Source organism: Podarcis liolepis (genome assembly GCF_965112155.1).
Source record: "Podarcis liolepis genome assembly, chromosome: Z".
In the NCBI taxonomy this organism is placed as follows: domain Eukaryota; kingdom Metazoa; phylum Chordata; class Lepidosauria; order Squamata; family Lacertidae; genus Podarcis; species Podarcis liolepis.
Window position 1 is genome coordinate 24,701,402 of NC_139570.1, and position 19,008 is coordinate 24,720,409.

The window sequence follows — 19,008 nt, forward strand, 5'->3', positions numbered from 1 at the left end:
AACGAATTTCCTATGGGCTTGCTTCGCAAGACGACAATGTCTTGCGAGTTCCTGCTGGGTTTTTTTCCTCCTCCCCCTTTTTCTAAGCCGCTAAGCTGCTTATCAGCTGATCCGATCAGCAAATAAGCCGCTAAAAGCCGCTAATAGCGCTAATCCGTCAATGGGCTTGCTTCGCAAGACGAAAAAACCGCTAGACGGAGAGAATCACAGAACGGATTCCTTTCGTCTTGCGAGGCACCACTGTAGTCAATTACCCTAGCAGTAAGTGTTATCAAAGCCACTGTATAGAAGTGGGGGGGGGGGGAGACAGACTACAAGATGGAGTGAGCTGAAGAGAGAGAGAAAAAACAAAACAAATTAAAAGTATATTTCTCCTCTGGTCATTTTAATTCATTTTGGTTTTCCACGATCATATAAAGTAGGAAACAACAATAATACAACAACAGAATAATCAAGTTGTTTTTTTGTCAAAGCATATAAAACATATGAAAGCTAAAAGCCCCAGCACAAACTTCAGAAGAACAAGGACTGAGTAAAATTTTGCTCAAGAAATGCAGAAAAAGCGTAAAATGCAAGTGCACAAAAATACTGGAATGCATAAAATAAAAAACTACACATTAGGTAAAGCATTGTAAAATATACAGGTTTGCAAAAATTGAAACCGGCGGGAAGATTTGGGGGGGAATGGGTATAATGAATACACAGACAGTGTCAATAACACTGGAAGACAGAGAAGGGGGGAAATGGCAGTTTTAAAATGAGCTTCCTTTCCCAATTTTATGTCTTCACTTTCTTGGCATCCTTTTTTCCAGAGCTTTCTATGGCAGAGTCTGCTTTTCTTTTTTGTGACTGGAAAAAAAAAGGTGAGAAGGGAGAGAAGTCGTCACATTTTTGTCCATCTTAACAATATTTGATGCTGAATGTATATAAAGGTAATGAAATCCAATAGACCATGAAGTTGCCAGTTAAAATAACAACAGATCCTAGATTTCTCTGGATTTCATCCATGTAAGTTCAAAAGCAATCTTAACAGAGGCATTGAAAGAAGATTCAGTTTTAAAGAGTCCTAACTTCAGTTTTAAGTCTTAAGTTTGCAAGGTACCCAATTTGAGTATAGCACAGCTATTCCCAAAACCAGTAAGAATGGATGTTCTACAAAGGTTAAGGATAAGACTGATAAGGCAAGGAGTGGCTAACTTGGTGTGTTCCAGATTTGTTGAACTGCAACTCAAATCAGCAAGAATACTGACCATGCTAGCTGATCAGAAACATTCACTATTCTGTTTTATTGTTACAGATGCTGCTGCTATGTCATATGTGATTATGCTTGTTAAATAGCATTTGCCATTGACTGGGCAATGAAAGATCCACCAAGAATTCAGTTTCTAGGTATCAGTGGTCTAAGAAGCGCTAAGGAAAGTCACATTAAACCACCTGTGCTAGGAAAGGTAAATGTAAAGGATGACACAGGGGGTTGCCCCTGTCATTCTACTTTCCTATTATCTACCCTTGTGGAAACCAGTGTGTTAGAGAACTGAGGATAAGCCTTCACCAGTACTCCCGTTTCTGACTCTAGCATTTTTGTTTTGTCATGCTGTAGCAAGTCAGAAGTGCCAGGAATGTGGGAAGGAGGGGATACAAAAGCACAGCTCTATCTCTTCTGAACTTTCCCACCCTGACAGGTACATTGGGCTCAATGGTCTACAACTACAGCAAGCTTAAAAATTACCAGGAAGGCCTCCCCCAACCTCCCACTTGTCTTATTGTCACAGAGGAGGGGAGCTGGAGCAAAAGAAGTGGGATAGGAAAGTGGCACATGCACAGAGCTTTCCTCCCCCCATAAAACACTCCATAACAGTAGTCAGCAGTTGGTTTTCTCAGAAACCATGAAGGTTTCCACCAAGTAGACCAAGTTTACACAGAAGCCACCAATATGACCTTCATCTATTCCCTTTCTGAAAGCAAGGGACCTGAAAGCAAGCTGTGGCCTGATGTCATAACAGCAGGTCTCTTTCTGGCAAAGGAAAAGGAGAAGGAAACCTCTAAGCATGCTGTGCTATGATTTGTTTCTACCTCAATAACTACAGTACTTTCAAAGTAAGCTACTATTATAGTTCATCTACAAAGCCTGAACCTTGAACTTGTAAAGCCTATGACCCACACACTTTAGAGACTGTCTCTTCCTGCATCCAAGGTGGGAAACTTGTGGCCCTCCAGATATTTTTGGGAAGTCCAACTCCTGTCACCCCAAGCCATCATGGCCATCTTAAGGGCCATAGGTTTCCCAGGCCCAATTCAGTTAACATCTATTCTGTGTAATCTGAACATCTGCCACTAAAATCAGGGACCTTGGAAGTGAGGAATTATTCCACCTTGTTTTCATTCCAGAAGGACTGTAAAACCTCTCTACTCATCCTTTGGACTTCCTAAAGTGACTCTTCTCACTCATCTGCTGGTTATTTATGTTTTTAAAATCCTATTTATTTAAGTACTGTTTTATGTTATTCTTCTCTGCATTATAAGCTACTTTGAAAACATGTTGGAAAAGTGCAACATAAGTATTTTAATTGTTTGGAAGGGGTCTGATGATTGATTACCGCTGGAGCTTTTGTTCCCCGCTTTTTCTTTTCAGCTCTTTCCTTTTCCTCAATTTCCATATTTTCTTTTTCAATGAGTGATATGAGTGTATTGCAGCGTCTCTGGAGTTCCTGAGAAATAAGATTAATATATATGTGTGTATATATCAAATTCTGTGACAACCTCGCCAAACATACAGAGACATTAAGCAAGCAAGACATTCAGAGGAGAAGGTGCAGATCACTCATACCTGTCAAAATTCTAAAATGACACCCACAAAGTCCTTTTAAAATGTGTTTCATGTTAGCAAAACATATTGTTGATTGTAGCTTTAGGGTGCAGTACAGAGTAACTAAAATCAATGGGTATTTAATGATAAAATTCAATGGGATGTTGACTTTTTCTCTAATTATGTCCTATGAGATTCTACAGCAACTTAGAAAGAGAAGTATTATAAGGACTTTACAACTTACAAAGAGACAATACAAATTGCCACAGCTACTGATTTCAGCAAGACTCTTCTACAGCTTTGCACTTTAGACTTGCCAAGCTGGCTCATCTAAAACAAACTGCAATAAAAGCATGACTAACACCTAAATGCACATGAAAATGTGCTCTATGGCATGCAAAATGTTTTCAAAAAGTACATGCATGCAAACACACACAGAGAAAGAAAATTCTGTTATCATTCATTTTATGGCAGCCTTTTTACCTTTTCACTCAGTTCCATATAAAACACAGTATCTCTTAAAATAATTAATATAAAATAATTCAGAAACCTTCTGAAAGAGCACTTCAGATCATCCTAAAACACTTAATTTATATCTAATTTCAAGATACTGCTAAAATAAATTGAGATTGTGTTTTAAAAAATGGGCTGATTCCACCGCCACTGTGGTATAGTTATTAAATTTAGATACCCAGATTCAAATAATCAGTCATTAAGTTCACTGAGTGGCCATGGTCCAGTCACTCTCTCTCAACCTAACCTACCTCACAGGGCTACTACAAGGAAAACAATGGGGGTGGTAGTGAGCTCCTTGAAGCAAAGGCATATACATACATGTAATATGGAAATAAATTTTAAAAACAATTAAGAGTACAACTGCTGTTCACTACTTCTGGAATCGTTTTGGGATGAAGCATGTTCATAGAAATTTAAATTATGTATAAATAAATAAAATTTTCAGCCTGTTTTGGAGTACAGTACAAACACACAATATGTGCATTTAACTTGCATGATATCAACCATGTGTAGTAGAAGGCAGGCTGGTTGAAACTGCGCAAGTTAAATTCAAGCACGCTGGGTCTGCCTGCATTATCTGGCGCATAAAGAGCTCTTAGGCTCTCTGAGAAACTGTCACAACATCTTGTAGGGCCATCCGTTCCCACGAGAGCATTCCTAGCCTCCAAAGTCCATCCGTCAAGCAGGCCTTGCCCAACAAGCAATGCAGAGAGCAATGAATCATCCCTAACTAGCAGGAGCAGTGGTCAGGGATGATGGGAGCTGTAGTCCAACAACAGCTAGAGACCAAAGTTTGAGAAACATCGCCCTAAGCTCCAGGTGGTTAAGATATGTTAAGTGAAGATCTTACAATGTATAAGGGATTATCACCAATAACATCAACCAACCAAAGAATATAATTTCCTATCTTATGTTAGGCCCATTAGGTCCACTGTTGTCTTTGACTGGCATGAGTTCTACGAGGTCTCTGTAGCAGAGGTCTTTTCCACTGCCTGCTACATGATCCTTTTAAAAAGTGACTGCCAAGATTGACCCCAAGACCTACGGCATGCAAAACACATGCTCTAACTTTCCTCATTGTAACCCACAGAAAAGTTTTCAACTGCTTTTCTCTACAACCTCTATAAGAAATGTCATTTGTAGGAAAAAAGGAGAAGCAGGTAACCTAATGATCCCTTGAAGTCAGTCATTTTCAGCTCAGTCTCTGACCCCAGTGCTGCGGGTATAAAAGTCACGCCGTATCTATGCAGCTGTCTCATACAAAGGAGTTTTCTTAAAAGCCTCTATTTCAGGCAGAGGACAGAGAGGCTGTTCTCAGTTATTTTTGGCATCTTCTGAGTTTAAAAGCTGCACGTCCGCATCTTCTTTGCACTGAAGCAAACCAGAAACTGGGTCCTGCATGTACAAGCTATAGGATTCACTGGCTTCTTACGTCTTTTCTTAGGAGGAAAGACCTGATATTAAGAGCTGCTCTGCAACAATATAAAACTTTCTGGAATATCAAGCACTTCACATTGCCTCAAAAATTATCCACTGCTCTAAGCCAGAAACTCATTTTCAGTTGAATATTTAATACACGTAGAACAATCTCAACTGTCAAGGGGCGGTGAGAGAAAGAACAGGATCAATTAGAGGCATGGGCACTTTTTCCAGTGAAACCAACATCCCATTAAAAAAAATTTAAAAGACTGTATTCTTTAAAATACAACTAAAATTTGGGATACATGAGAAATGAAAACACATTGCTTATATTGTAAATGTCACATGAAGTTCACATTGCAAACCTTTTGTTTAAGATATAGTTATAAAGGGTTGTAGTAAACTAAACCCTACTCAGGGCATACCAAATGAAATGAGTCATGCTCATTAACTTCAATGAGTCTACTCTGAGTAGGATTAAGATGGGGATGTAGTTAGCAGTATGCTTCCTGCATCATCTGAGGGTTTCACTTTATGACAGGACTCTTTTTCTGATTCTATGATTTCTCTGGACTACAAATGTTCTTCAATTGAAGTGATGTCTGCAGTTCAGAGCCCAGAATCTTTCTTTTCTCTCTCTCAATAAATCCACAACACTAATTTGCACTGAGGGTGTATGTCATATATGTAGGAAAAGCAACAGGGGTGGTGATGTAGAGCAGAAAAGTGGTCAGCAGAGAAAGGGTTATGAAACTCCTATCAGTGGGAAAGACTTTAGCAAAAGCTGCTGAATCTTGGCTTAGCTTTTCTCACAGGACAGCTGTGAAGATACGGAGATTACGAATAGTAATCATTTGCTATTGACTTACATAAAGATCAGAAGTGAAAGAGCAAGATTGACCAAAAAACACAACCACCTCAAAACAACAAAGGGATGGGGGGGGGGAGAGAGAGTCTAGGCAACTTATCTGCACTTACTGCCTTTAGATTTTTCTCCCGCTGAACACCAAGAGTATTGATACAAAAATCATTTACAGCTGTTTCTTTTTGCCTCCCACAAATCTGTACCTGCGGGTTTGATTTTGACATAAGACGACATGGGAAGGACGAACAGGAGCACCTTTGTTCTTCCTCAGGAAAACTAGAGGAAGAAGAAATTTGGTCTCCCCAATTCTGTGACTGAAATATAAATAGCTTACAGCTGTTCTATCTTCCCATGTGCTTAACAGCATATTGTCAGAATTGTTACATTAAAAGGTGTCAAAAGCAGAGAGGTAATAAGACTTTCTAGAATACTTAAGTTTTAAGCTGACTGTGTGACTGAAACATGCACTAGATTTGAGAGGGGGATGCATGCATGATGGAAGAAGCATTCTGAACTTGCATCAGAGACATGCATGAAATCATTTTATTCTGTGTAGGCTGGAATGTGAGAGTAAACACAGACACCACAATTTCTTTAAAATGTCATGGTTTTCAGGTGCTCTTTCTCTTCCTTACTGGTATACCAACATATACAGTGTTTGTGACAATGGATACATTATGTATGGCCAGGGAGAATTCATGATTTACAGTGGTGCCTCGCAAGATGAAAAGAATCCGTTCTGTGATTCTTTTCGTCTAGCGGTTTCTTCGTCTTGCGAAGCAAGCCCATTGACGGATTAGAGGATTAGCGCTATTAGCGGCTTTTAGAGGCTTATCTGCTGATCGGATCAGCTGATAAGCGGCTTAGCGGCTTAGAAAAAGGGGGGAGGGGGAAAAACCAGCAGGAACTCGCAAGACATTGTCGTCTTGCGAAGCAAGCCCATAGGAAATTCGTTTTGTGAAGCACCTCCAAAACGGAAAACTCTTTCGTCTAGTGAGTTTTCCGTCTTGCGAGGCATTCGTCTTGCGGGGCACCGCTGTACTGAAGATTACCAATGTCACTGATACCACCACAGCAATACATGTAACAAAATCATCAATAATATCTGCTGGTACTTCCAGAAAGCCTAATGCTCTGCCTCCGGAAAAGAATTTATGAGGAGCACTGAATAGGACACCAACTCCCACATGTGCTGAAGTGCAGGGCTTAAGGACAGATATTTCATTCCAGTGCCAACCGCAGTCTCCGTTTCTGAAAGCACTCTCAATTTAGGAATTTTCACATTTCCTAACTGTTAAAAAGTAAATACAGCACTACTTCTTTTGGTCCTTCTTGTGTGAATTAAACCTATGGAAATAATATCCTTCCTGCTCAGCAAGTAAGCATGTCTGGCTTTGCTAAAGCTCTAGTAGCAATTTTTTGCATTTCTGTCTATGGTGTTCCCCCCCCCTCCATATCTTATTGACCCCCAAAGCGTACAGACAGTGAATGTTACAGACCTCTTGTTCTCACCACACAATATTTCCTTGTATCCTAGGCTTTAAACAATGTTGTACTTCTCCTACCCACATCTTACTAATGAAGCAATTACAGCTATCCCTTTTTACACTAGAATCCCCCTAAAGGAAAATAAACTCCATTGTGCTGGCACTCAGCACCCTGGACAGTCAATGGAGTAAGAAGAGGAAGCATCATGACAGGCACAAGGCTAAAAAAATTTATCATTTAACTTAGTAAAAATTGGAACTTCCAGCAAATGCAGAAAGTATCAAGTAAACCTCAAAGGAGGAAGTGCTGTTCTCCACTGCCATGGACAAAAGCCAGGGTAGCCAACCTGGTTCTCTTCTGATGTTGTTGAACTACAAATCCCATCATCCCTGACCACTGGCCATGCTGGCTGGAGCTGATGGGAGTTGGAGTTCCACCACATTGTCTCTCTTTAATCTAAACCACCAATGAAGCAGAAAGACAAAAGAACACCGAATCTTCAAAGGCGAAATCACAGCCCAATGATTCTGCACCAATGGGAAAGGAAGTATACAGAGAGCAGTCATATGCACGCCTTAAAGAGAACAGATATGCGATTAAGCGGTGCGCTTACCATTCCCCTCTCAGAGTCACAAAGAAGAAGGGCAGTTACGACAGCAGAACATCTAAATGTGAAGTACAAAGTCTGGTGCAGAAAAACTAGAATTTTATAGAAACCATCAAGCAATTTATGAGCTCATACTGTGTAAGCCATATGCTTGCATGAAAATAAGAAACAAAAAAGAATTTATATTGGTTTCTGAAGAGAAGTTTTCTGAAGAGAAATTTTCAAATAAATACATAGAGGGGAAACATGGAAAAAATCAATGTATTTAGGCAGAACCAGGGAGACATCTAGTGGCCATCAGAAAGTAATGATGATTTTCTAAGTAAAATGCATAGAAGCCTTGGTTTTTAAGTATAAGCATTTTGAAATAATTGTTAAAAGATTATAAATTTTCTACCTAGCAATCCTTTACAAAAAGAAAATTCTAGGAAGAACCTCCACTGTGATATGATATCATGGGCTACTGAGGCATGACAGACTGGGACAAGTGGGGACAGGACACTCTAGTTCCATTCCCTACTCAGCCATGAAGATTACTAGATGGCCTTGGGCCAATCACATATAAAATCATTCTAGCCTACCTGACAGGCCCCTGTGGAAATAAAAAGTAGGAAATATATGCTGTCTTGAGCTCACTGGAGGAAAAGTGGGATATAAATGTAATAAGCAAACAAATACATATTTTGGTTGGATAAACAAGGTATGACTTTAAGCCAGACATTTCTGACAAGACAAGTAAGAGATAGACAACATTTTGAAAAAAACTACAAACCCAACATTATCAGAGACCGGAACATATGACTGAACAACCTTGCCCTGAAATGCAGTCTGTAAATCAGGTTAAAAATAAAGAATTTTTTAAACTAAGTCCTTTTGCATCAGGCAAATGGTCATGCAAGTCCAGCATCCAGTAATCCCAGCAGCTAATTGGATGTCCACAAGCAAACTAACAGTCCTCTACTGCTGCTGTTCCCCAGAAATTGTTATTCAGGGGCATAAGCTTCTGCACACAGCATATAGTCATTGTGACTAGTACCCACTGGTGATCAGAGCTTCCATTAATTAATTTATTTACTGCCCTTGTAAAGCCATTTAAGCTAGTGGTCAGCTTCACATCATGTGGCAGCAAAATCCATGCTTTAACTACGCAGCATGTGATTCCATCTGCCTGTCCTGAATCTCCAGCCAATCAGTTTCATCAATGATCCCAATGAGGGGGAGAAAAAAATTCTTTATCCACATTCTGCATAATTTTGTATACCTCTTCCCTAACCTCTTACTTATCTTTCTGCAAAACCCAAAAGTTGCAAATGTTGTGATCTTTCCTTATAGGGAACATGTTCCAGCCTCTTAACCATTCTGGTTGCCCTTTACTGCATGTTGTTGTTGTTGTTTTTCCATTCTACAAGATTTGAGCTGTGACCATAAGAATTGCATCCCATCATGATCAGGGTTGGAATTTCAAGTGGAAGAATAGTGACAGCCAGGACTGATAACTCCAGCTGAAGTGGTATGTAAAACGCCATGCATAGGAACTACTTGTCCACAGTACATGGTAAAAGGTATACTGCCTGCCAATCATAGGTGTTCAGGCACTACTAACCCTTTGGACATATTTGATCATTTTGGGAAGCATCCTCAAAGTAACCCTTCTTGGAAGACTTGAGCCAATTTAACAGCATTGAAACCATTATTTTCACACTGCTTCTCCAACTTTAAAGCACCAGGCAAAAACATTCCTCTTCTCCCAGATCTTTGGCTAATTAAACAAACAGTGGCCTTTTAAACTGGGGGGGGGGGGGTGTTTGTTACTATGTTCTGTATTTTTGTAATTTTATATTGTAAACCATCTTGAGATCCTTGGGGGAGGGAAGTACAGATTATTTTAGTAATAATAATAATTTAAAAGTTATTCCTGAACAGAAGAGAAATTGTCCATGCAATAACAGAAGTGGACAAAAAAAAACTCAGCTTAGGCTAAATGAAATGACTCTTGGGTTCAAAAACAGAAATTCTGCTCTTAATGAAGTGGCATATCTTTCCCTCAAGGCTTTAATTAATTATCAAGAGAACCGTTGCTAAATTGCCACTGTGAAAAATATGTCATCCTCGAAACAACTCTACCATACAGTCTTCCTTCAAAAAACAAAAACATTACAGGATCAACCACATATAACAGATGTTAGTTGTGCAGCACCGCATGCTTCTGGGAAGTACTCAAATTATAATAGCAAACCACAGAACTGCATCAGACACCAATATTAAATCAGCACGTCTATTAACTAGCTTTTTAGAGCATACCCTCCTACCATCCCACAACAACTTCATGTTTTGCTATAAACATAGAAGAAAAACTATTGGCTTCAAGGTCTATCTTCCTATTTTATGGTTTGTCAGTTTTTCTGGGAAGAATTATTCTATGCATCAGCTGATCCTAGAAAATGAGAGTAATTTTGTTTACTTACTGTCAATGAGTGAATGTACAATTGTACCAAAATCGGTCTTTAAACCAGACACTGCATCTGTGACTAATATCAGGATCAGGACAAACTTCCAGATGGCAGCTTCTCCAGATATGGTAGCGCCAGAAGAGAAAGCAGCCTGTTCATGTGGGCTTGGTTTTATACTGGCTGTCTTCACATTAACACTGCTGCTGAATCTGTAGTGCACCTACTTGTCCATTTGCGTAGCCACACACACCCCATAAGACTTTGGGTGCCGCGGTACTTGGCAGCATCTTGACTGGACAGGGCTCATCTTGACTGGACAGGGCTAGGGACATGCAAGAATTCTAAGACTAGAGTTTTAAATGCACTCGTTCTCATACATACTCATTCTGGTGCTCTTGTAGAGTGGTATAATATACATACAGACCAGGGATGGAGAGCTTGGTATCCTCTAGATTTTGTTGGACCACACCTCCCATCAGTCATGATCATTAGGTCATGCTGTGGGGGACTGGTTGGAGTTGGAGTCCATCAACATCTGGAAGGGCTCAGGTTCCCCATGACATAATGATTTATTTAATATCTCTATATTGCTTTTTGATAAAAGTTAACAAATTCAAAACATAAATCAGTGTAACATAATGAAACACAGGAAGACCTAAAACTCTTTGAAATAAAAAAAAAACCATGCAAAAACTAAGCTCATGTAAATCATCACTATTTACTTACCATTGCTGTCCTAGATTTGATAAACCAGTCAAATCTAAATTGGGGTGCATTGCGTACACACTGTCTTAGTTCTTCATACACATTTTCTTTATCAAATCCCATTTTATGCAACATGCATATCAAGAATCTATCTTCTTCTTCTGTGTAATTTTTGCCTTTGTTTGTTCCATACTGTATACGCAGCTGATGAAAAGGTGCTTTATATCTAGCAATCTAAAGGGGGAAAAGATTTTTACTAGGAATGTGCATATGAATATTATTCAATGGCCATTTATGCTATTTTAGCTGCAGTGGGATTATACTAAAGTCAGCAGCCATTAAATCAGCCCCTAATCAAGACTTTATTTAGCCAGTTGTAAGACTAAAATTGTTACAGCTGGTGTAACAATCCTAATGTGTTTATACTGGGAATTTCAATCCATATGGCTTAATAAAGTTAAACTACTTATCATAGAAAAGAATAACTTTGCTCACCACTGAATTAGTGTAAGCTTTGTACTGAAAAATTAGAAGGGGACTGAGAATACTTTATCAGTGGGGAACATAACCATATGCTGGTTTCTTAGGGAAAAAATTAATCAGAGGAAATATTAATTTGTGGAAAAATTACTTTGACATCCAGGGCTTTTTTGATGCTAATTCGCCTCTGTATTCTGGCCTCCCCTCGTTCAATCTGAGCCATGATCCTCTCAATGTCCTGGAGTTCATTGCAACGTTCCCAAAAAACAGCTGAAAATTTCAAGCATTCAAAAAAACACCTTAAATGCTTTGTAATAAAATAACATTAATAACTACTTTTATATAATTAAAGCTTTTACTCTTTTCCAATATTGCCTAACACAGTTTAAACAAGGTATATTATCATATAGACTTAGAGCCTTTGTGGAAAAAAGACTTTCTGTATGAAGTCCAACTCACTACATTGTAAGTTTTAAAGAAATTATATATATATATATATATATATATATATATATATATATATATATAATAATCTGAATCTCCTATAAGAAGGAACTCCAGATGCTTGCTCCAGAAAAGGCCCGCTGAAAACAACCAATGTTACTTACAGTGAGGGGGGGAAGTATTTGATCCCCTACTAAGTTTTATCGTTTGCCCTCTGATGAAGAAATGACCAGCCCATAATTTTAATGGTAGGTTTATTATAGCTGTGAGAGACAGAATAACAGGAAGGCCCCCAGAAACCCAGAAGACAAAAGTCAGAGATTGATGTGCATTATAATGAGTGAAATAAGTACCTGATCGCCTATCAACCAGCCAGATGGCAGGCTACTTGGTATCTTCACTGTATGTAACCAGATGAGATTAGAAGCACCTGCTATAAGGGAGAGGTCTTACCTGTAATCCCAGCTCATTACAGTACCTGTACAAGACACGTGTCGAGAGAAGCAATCAATCCAGCAGATTCCAAAGTAGCCACCATGACCAAGACCAAAGAGCTGTCCAAGGATGTCAGGGACAAGCTTGTAGACCTGCACAAGGCTGGACTGGGCTACAAGACTATTGCCAAGCAGCTTGGTGAGAAGGTGACAACAGTTGGTGCAATAATTCGCAAATGGAAGAAACACAAAATAACTGTCAACCTCCCTTGGTCTGGGGCTCCATGCAAGATCTCATCTCGTGCAGTTGCAATGATCAGGAGAACGGTGATGAAGCAGCCCAGAACTACACAGGGGGAGCTTGTCAAAGATCTCAAGGCAGCTGGGCCCATAGTCACCATGAAAACAGTGGTAACACACTACGCCGTGAAGGACTGAGATCTTGCAGAGCCCGCAAGGTCCCCTTGCTCAAGGCAGCACATGTACAGGCCCATCTGCAGTTTGCCAGTGCACATCTGAATGACCCAGTGGAGAACTGGGTGAAAGTGTTGTGGTCAGATGAGACCAAAATCGAGCTCTTTGGCATCAACTCAACTCGCCATGTTTGAAGGAGGAGGAATGCTGCCTACGACCCCAAGAACACCATTCCCACCATCAAACATGGAGGGGGACATATTATTCTTTGGGGGTCTTTTTCTGCTAAGGGGACAGGACACCTTCACCGCATCGAAGGGAGGATGGGCAGGACCTTGTATTGTCAAATCTTGGGTGAGCACCTCCTTCCCTCAGCCAGGGCACTGAAAATGGGTCAAGGATGGGTATTCCAGCATGACAATGACCCAAAACACACGACCAAGGCAACAAAGGAATGACTCAAGAAGAAGCACATTAAGGCTCTGGAGTGGCCTAGCCAGTCTCCAGACCTTAATCCCATCGAAAATCTGTGGAGGGAGCTGAAGGTTCAAGTAGCTACACATCAGCCTCGAAATCTTACTGACTTGGAGAGGATCTGCAAAGAGGAGTGGGACAAAATACCTCCTGAGATGTGTGCAAACCTGGTGGCCACCTACAAGAAACATCTGACCTCTGTAACTGCCAACAAGGGTTTGGCCACCAAGTACTAAGTCATCTTTTGCAAAGGGATCAAATACTTAATTCACTCATTATAATGCACATCAATCTCTGACTTTTGTCTTCTGGGTTTCTGGGGGCCTTCCTGTTGTTATTCTGTCTCTCACAGCTACAATAAACCTACCATTAAAATTATGGACTGGCCATTTCTTCATCAGAGGGCAAACGGGCAAATTTAGCAGGGGATCAAATACTTTCCCCCCTCACTGTATAGAGCTAACTGAGTTGCTTCACAGGAAATTGGTAGACAAAGGGGGGGTGGAATTGAGCAGAAAACAGACAGAAGCAAACTGCTTAGTAGTCCCCGTCCCCCCACTTAAACTTCTCTACTCTCAATCAAAGCCTCTGATTACAACTTTTCATTAAACATGAGCATGCAAATATACTCTAAGCTCTGGCACAGGATGTCTATCATGGCATAAAATCATAGAATTGTAGAGCTGGAATGGACCCAAAGGGTCATCCACTCCGAAGCAGCCAAAGATGTACAGATCCAGGTTCAAATCCTTACTCAGCCATGAGACTTGCTAGGTGACCTTGGAGCAGTTTGCTTCCTTTCTTTTTTCCCCCAGTGCTGTACCTCAGTGGACAACAGGCAGTCAGCATGTGGTGTTATTTGCGTGTTTGTAGGGAGGCAGGGGCAATTTCTAGTGTTTTCATTAAATGGCTGAAACTATTTAAAAACACACCTCACCCTTGAAAAGGTACGGCTGAGGCTGCAAAACAGAATTATGTCTGCATACATTAGAACTGCATTTTGGGTTCTTCCAAATTCCTATCACTCAACAAAATCATTATCAGCATTATATTGCTGTCAAGAGAAGGGAAGAATAAATCCAGCCGCTCTGCCCCTGCTTTGCCATCCACAGCGGTGGCAAATGAAGCATGTCACGATCTAAAAAACAGTGCAGAATAGTAATGGCTAAAGGGTTACAGAGTAGCATTCTCAGCATAATCCCTCTGCAGATTTTAAATCTCTCCATGCGGGACCATGCATTCTTTCTACACTACACATTCTTCAAAATTGCCAACCCTTGTAGAACTACAAAAGTATACAAATATAACCATTTTGGAAATATTTTTTTAATTATCTAAGATATATTTGACAAACCTGAATATTCAATAACTTCTTCAGGTGACTTTCCTTCCACTTCACGGGCAATATTATCTATATCATCTCGTCCATATTTTTCATTAGCTTTAATAAACTGGTTGAAGTCTCTTTTGTTCCAGTTTGTAAAACCCTGTTAAGCAAGAAGTTGCCATTAGGTGAAGGAGGAAATGTTTTGCTAGATCTTGCATCTTAGAAGGATACAGTTGGATTTGCTCGTTAATGCTTCGGTACAATGTCACATAATAATTACAGGGGTTAATGATCTTGCAGGATTTCCATAAACATCTATTATCCAAGGTTTATTACTCAGTCATAAAAAGTTGAACGAGTTATTTTTGCACACAGCTCCCCATGCATCAGGGAGAGAAGCTTTTTATTCACGCTTGTAAATGGCATTTCTTCGAAGAAACAAAGTTCAATTCAAATCTTAATGGATTTTCACTTATATCACACTTGAGCAAGCACAAGTAACAAATAAAATTGCAAGAGTATGAGGGCACTTGTCCAGATGTCACTGGCAATCTCCTGGGCATCCTGGAACTAAATGCAATAACATTCTGTTTTGAATACTTACAAAGCAAATGGTGAATGAAATGAACACCTGGATAGAAAGAAAATGGAGCCAAAACACCCATTTCCCTACACCTCCTCTATCAATACAATTGCAAGAACTTCTTGTAGCAGATGCAAAACAAAACAAAACAAAATACCCCAAAGCTAACATTGTATATTAAGTCAGAATTTTAAAATCCCTCAGGTTCTTAACCCACTAGAAGTTGATTTATAAGTTACAAGAATAATGGCAACTTTTAAAAAAGAACTTCATGGAGTTTCTAGTAAAAAAAGCTTCCAAATTTCATATTTATCATTTTTACTCCTAGATTCCATAGATAATGAATGTTGAAGTAACTGCAAACATGTCACTCAATTCACATGGTTGTAACAAACCAACTGTAAATTATTTCTGACATAGTGCATACAGGAAAGCAAACTGTTCTATACAACAGATTGGATCCAAAGCTTCCATTGCTCCAACAGAAAGTCTTCCCCTGGTGGAAAAAAAACTTCATAGGTCAACAAAAGCAGTTCTTCCATCAAATAAAATCTACTTTCATCAGAGGAAGGGAACGTTTGTATCCACCACAGTTTAACAAGGAATGTCTGAAAAGAAAACCAATGGCAATGAGAGGCACCATATCTACATTTGGTTTTGCTGCTTTACTTCTAATTGCTTTTGGGTGAATAAGAAGTGAAATGCATATTTGTATTTCAAATATTAACAGAAGCCTATAACAGCAGCTCTTCTATTTATATTCTGTCCTTAATACGTGACAAAAAGAGGAAGAATACTTTCAACCAGCGAAGGAGTAGATAGAGTCATATGGCTTTGGCTTGATCAAAGGTATTACAGAGAAATAAGAAAAATTCCAGGTACTTTGGTATAGCTCTACTTCCAGAGAGCAATGCTAGCATTAAAGATTTTTAAACTGCCTACACAGAAACTAAGAGTGATATAGCTGATATTCTACTTTCAAGAGATTCACTTCAGTCAACACAAGGCAATTTAAATTTTCAAAGGACAATTACTAAAATAACCATTTAAGAACACCACTCAAGAATGTGACTACTTACATGCAGAAAGGTATCAGAGAATGTGAGCAAACCCTGCACTTCCTTCTTTATAATATTAAAAAAGTCAAGTGAGCTAAAAATGATCAGAGTAACCCAAAAATAATTATGTAAGTGTCAACAAGACAAGTTAAATGCATAAAGTAAATCTAAGTTTTGAAAGCTGAAGTGGACAGCTAAAGAATGCTTCATTTGAGAGTGCCAGAACCTATCCACTGCAGTGTACACAACTATGCTATTCGAAGGAAGATTAATAATGTAATCATTGCAAGAAAACCATTCACTCTGAGAGAAACAATGTGATCTTTCCAAAGGAACTGTCAAAGGACTTGAGATTCAACTTGACTATTGTTGAGTTCTGCTGCTCTCTTCTCTGAACTCTCATCCACCTGCACCTTTTTGTGGAGAGAAACCACCTGACACACCAGCGACAGCTTAGCAGCTGCCATTTTGAAAATAGAAGAGCCTAACCAACTTTCTCAGTTTCTACACACACACTCACAATCCAAACCAGAGGCACTGTAACTAAATCCCTTCAAATTAATGTAACTATGAGATAATTTGTAAGATCAGATGGTGGTATCTGCAGTTTTCCATAGGAAAACTAGTTATCACTGCCTGCATTTACTGCACATGACTGTTATCAACCTTTTATCATCACAATCTAGCTTGTCACACAGTAAGCACACAAGCTTATAAATGTTCTTCTTTGTTTATAAGTTCTTCTTTCGTTAAAGAAATTTAAAAGCCATTTACCTGGGTAAGAAGTCTTTCTTTCTCTTCAGTCTCTTCTGAAGTAAGAGGAGCTGACTCATCAATCTTCCGCTGTTCCTCTTTCTGTACCTGAGCTGCATTTGGGAGGTCAGGGTTTCTGGGGACCTAAAATCAGTGGTGGAATGAATGTATAGTAAAAGAGCAATGCTATTAAAGGTTCTGTATATAGTCCTATCCATCTCCCTTTGCTGCCTTTTTGAGAAACACTAGTCGGGTGGGATTGATGCGCTTCTCATCTACTGAGTATTTGTTAGAGAAGGAAATATTTCCCTAGCATGTGGCCGCTGGTGGAGAAACATCTTTTACTTGTGTTTACAGTCCTCAGAAAGTTCTTCAGGCAAGGTGAATGTAGCATATCATAACTCATCCATCTATATTTGTCCTTTTATAGCTTGCAGGCTCTTGTCCATGGAAATGTAATGATAACTGCAACTAGCAAGCAACCACTGCACCTCAAGAGGGTTTTCTTTAAGCCTTTCAGTATTCCCAGATACCACAAACAAGAAAGAGAAGGGGAGGAGGAAATGTATGTGTGTTACTCCAGCGATAAAACAGTGAAGAAGACATTAATTCCTATAGTTAGGGTAAAATGGAATGAACACAAGTTGCAATTATCTGATATCGAATGTTTAAATGTGTTTTTAGTGCTCTTTATTTCTTTTAATATTTCTAACTTTTCCCCAACTACAGTGATTATTAGAACCCCAAGGCCTTTTTGGCAAGCACCAACTTTTCCACACCTGGCATCATTTACAATCACTATCACTGAAATTGATCTCATGCAACTGGACCTGTCAGTGCTCTGGACACCTCAGCTGAAACTGTATCAACAGTGGTATCAAGTTCAGAGTGAAAGTGAACAACTTTACCATCGGAGTGCTTAGAAAATTTGTCAGAGCAAGACTCTGATGCTCCATTGCCCATAACCTTTGGGGCATATCTCAACAGTTCATTAACCACTTGGAAAAGCTCTCCTGGGCAGCTAGCTGAGCATGTGAAAAATAAGAAAAAGGTGGAAAAATAAGCCTACTTTGTGCCTACCATGTGGCAGTGATGGCAGCAATCATGTGCTCAGTGGTATTCTCTGTGAGATTTCTGGCACTCGCACCCCAGCTGTCACCTGTTCTGCTTCCTTGCCTGTAACTCTCCTGAAAACAGGGGCAGGGTGAGTAGTACAGGTTCCTTGTCACCAAAAAAGGGCCCTATAGGATTGATTGTGTCCTCCTCACCACTCTAAACTGAAAAAGAGCCTTGACAAGAGCACCAGCCATGTCAACTGGAAAATACCCCAGAGAATTCAATAATCTTTTGGATTCCTTAAGTCTCTATGGGCAAACCATCTCAGTAAGTCCCCCCACCTTGCGGGAATGGCCTGGCATGGGCAGGGGGTGGGGGAGAAAGAACTGCCACTGTCAAGCCAGGCATTGCCAGGAAATAACTCATGCATGGCAATGGAAACACTAAAATACTCCCTACACACTATAGAAGAAAGCATATCAAGGACCTATCTTGCCACATGCATTTGAGCTGCGATGTACTGAGACAAGCTCATGATTGTGATGGTGACCATGAAGTCCCAGGCAGGTGCTTTTAAGGCAGATTCAGTGTGATGCTGGAAGTCTCCCAGTATCTGCTCTATCTGGGGTAGGCCATCTTGGCTATGGAGACTGTTGGGCAGTGGGATGGATAGTACACCAGCAAAATCCGTGCTTTGTTCTTTGAAGTGACACTAGGCACAGATCCTCAAAGCCAGCCCCCATGCATAATCAGTTTTCTGGTTTAGGTTGATTCTTAAGGAAGAGGCATAATGATCCATTTGTCTTGATGCTGCATAAAGAACCCAGGAAAGCAACATAGGGTTAGATCAAGATATCATGTCTTCCCCACCCAAGTCTGAGTAATACACGAGAGGTTGGGACCTTCCTCTCCAATAAGACTGTGGATGATAAATGTCTTATAGTGGATGACCTGGTGACCAACTTGGTAACTTTCCTGGTAAGGGCTGTGGGAAAAGCCAACCTATAAATCAATCTCTGCCTCTGTGAGAGAGATATCTTTGAAATTAATACACAGCTGATATTTGACGCCCAAACACTTGGCCCATATTACACACTATTGGAACTGTTTGACAGGTCAAATAGGATCT

The 19,008-nt window shown here is 39.8% G+C and overlaps 1 protein-coding gene across 1 annotated transcript in view; it reads right to left on the minus strand.

Annotated features, from left to right (window-relative positions):
- Positions 1 to 364: 364 nt before the first annotated feature.
- Positions 365 to 19,008, minus strand: part of SMARCA1 (SNF2 related chromatin remodeling ATPase 1) — a 47,856-nt gene continuing 29,212 nt past the window's right edge. Inside the window, exons 19-24 of the mRNA XM_083484996.1 lie at positions 16,845 to 16,967; positions 14,457 to 14,589; positions 11,488 to 11,606; positions 10,878 to 11,090; positions 2,598 to 2,708; positions 365 to 849 (exon numbers count right to left, since the gene is read on the minus strand). Of these exons, the coding sequence (XP_083341122.1) occupies positions 778 to 849; positions 2,598 to 2,708; positions 10,878 to 11,090; positions 11,488 to 11,606; positions 14,457 to 14,589; positions 16,845 to 16,967 (771 nt within the window). The 3' untranslated portion in view covers positions 365 to 777. The remainder of the gene's footprint in view (positions 850 to 2,597; positions 2,709 to 10,877; positions 11,091 to 11,487; positions 11,607 to 14,456; positions 14,590 to 16,844; positions 16,968 to 19,008) is intronic.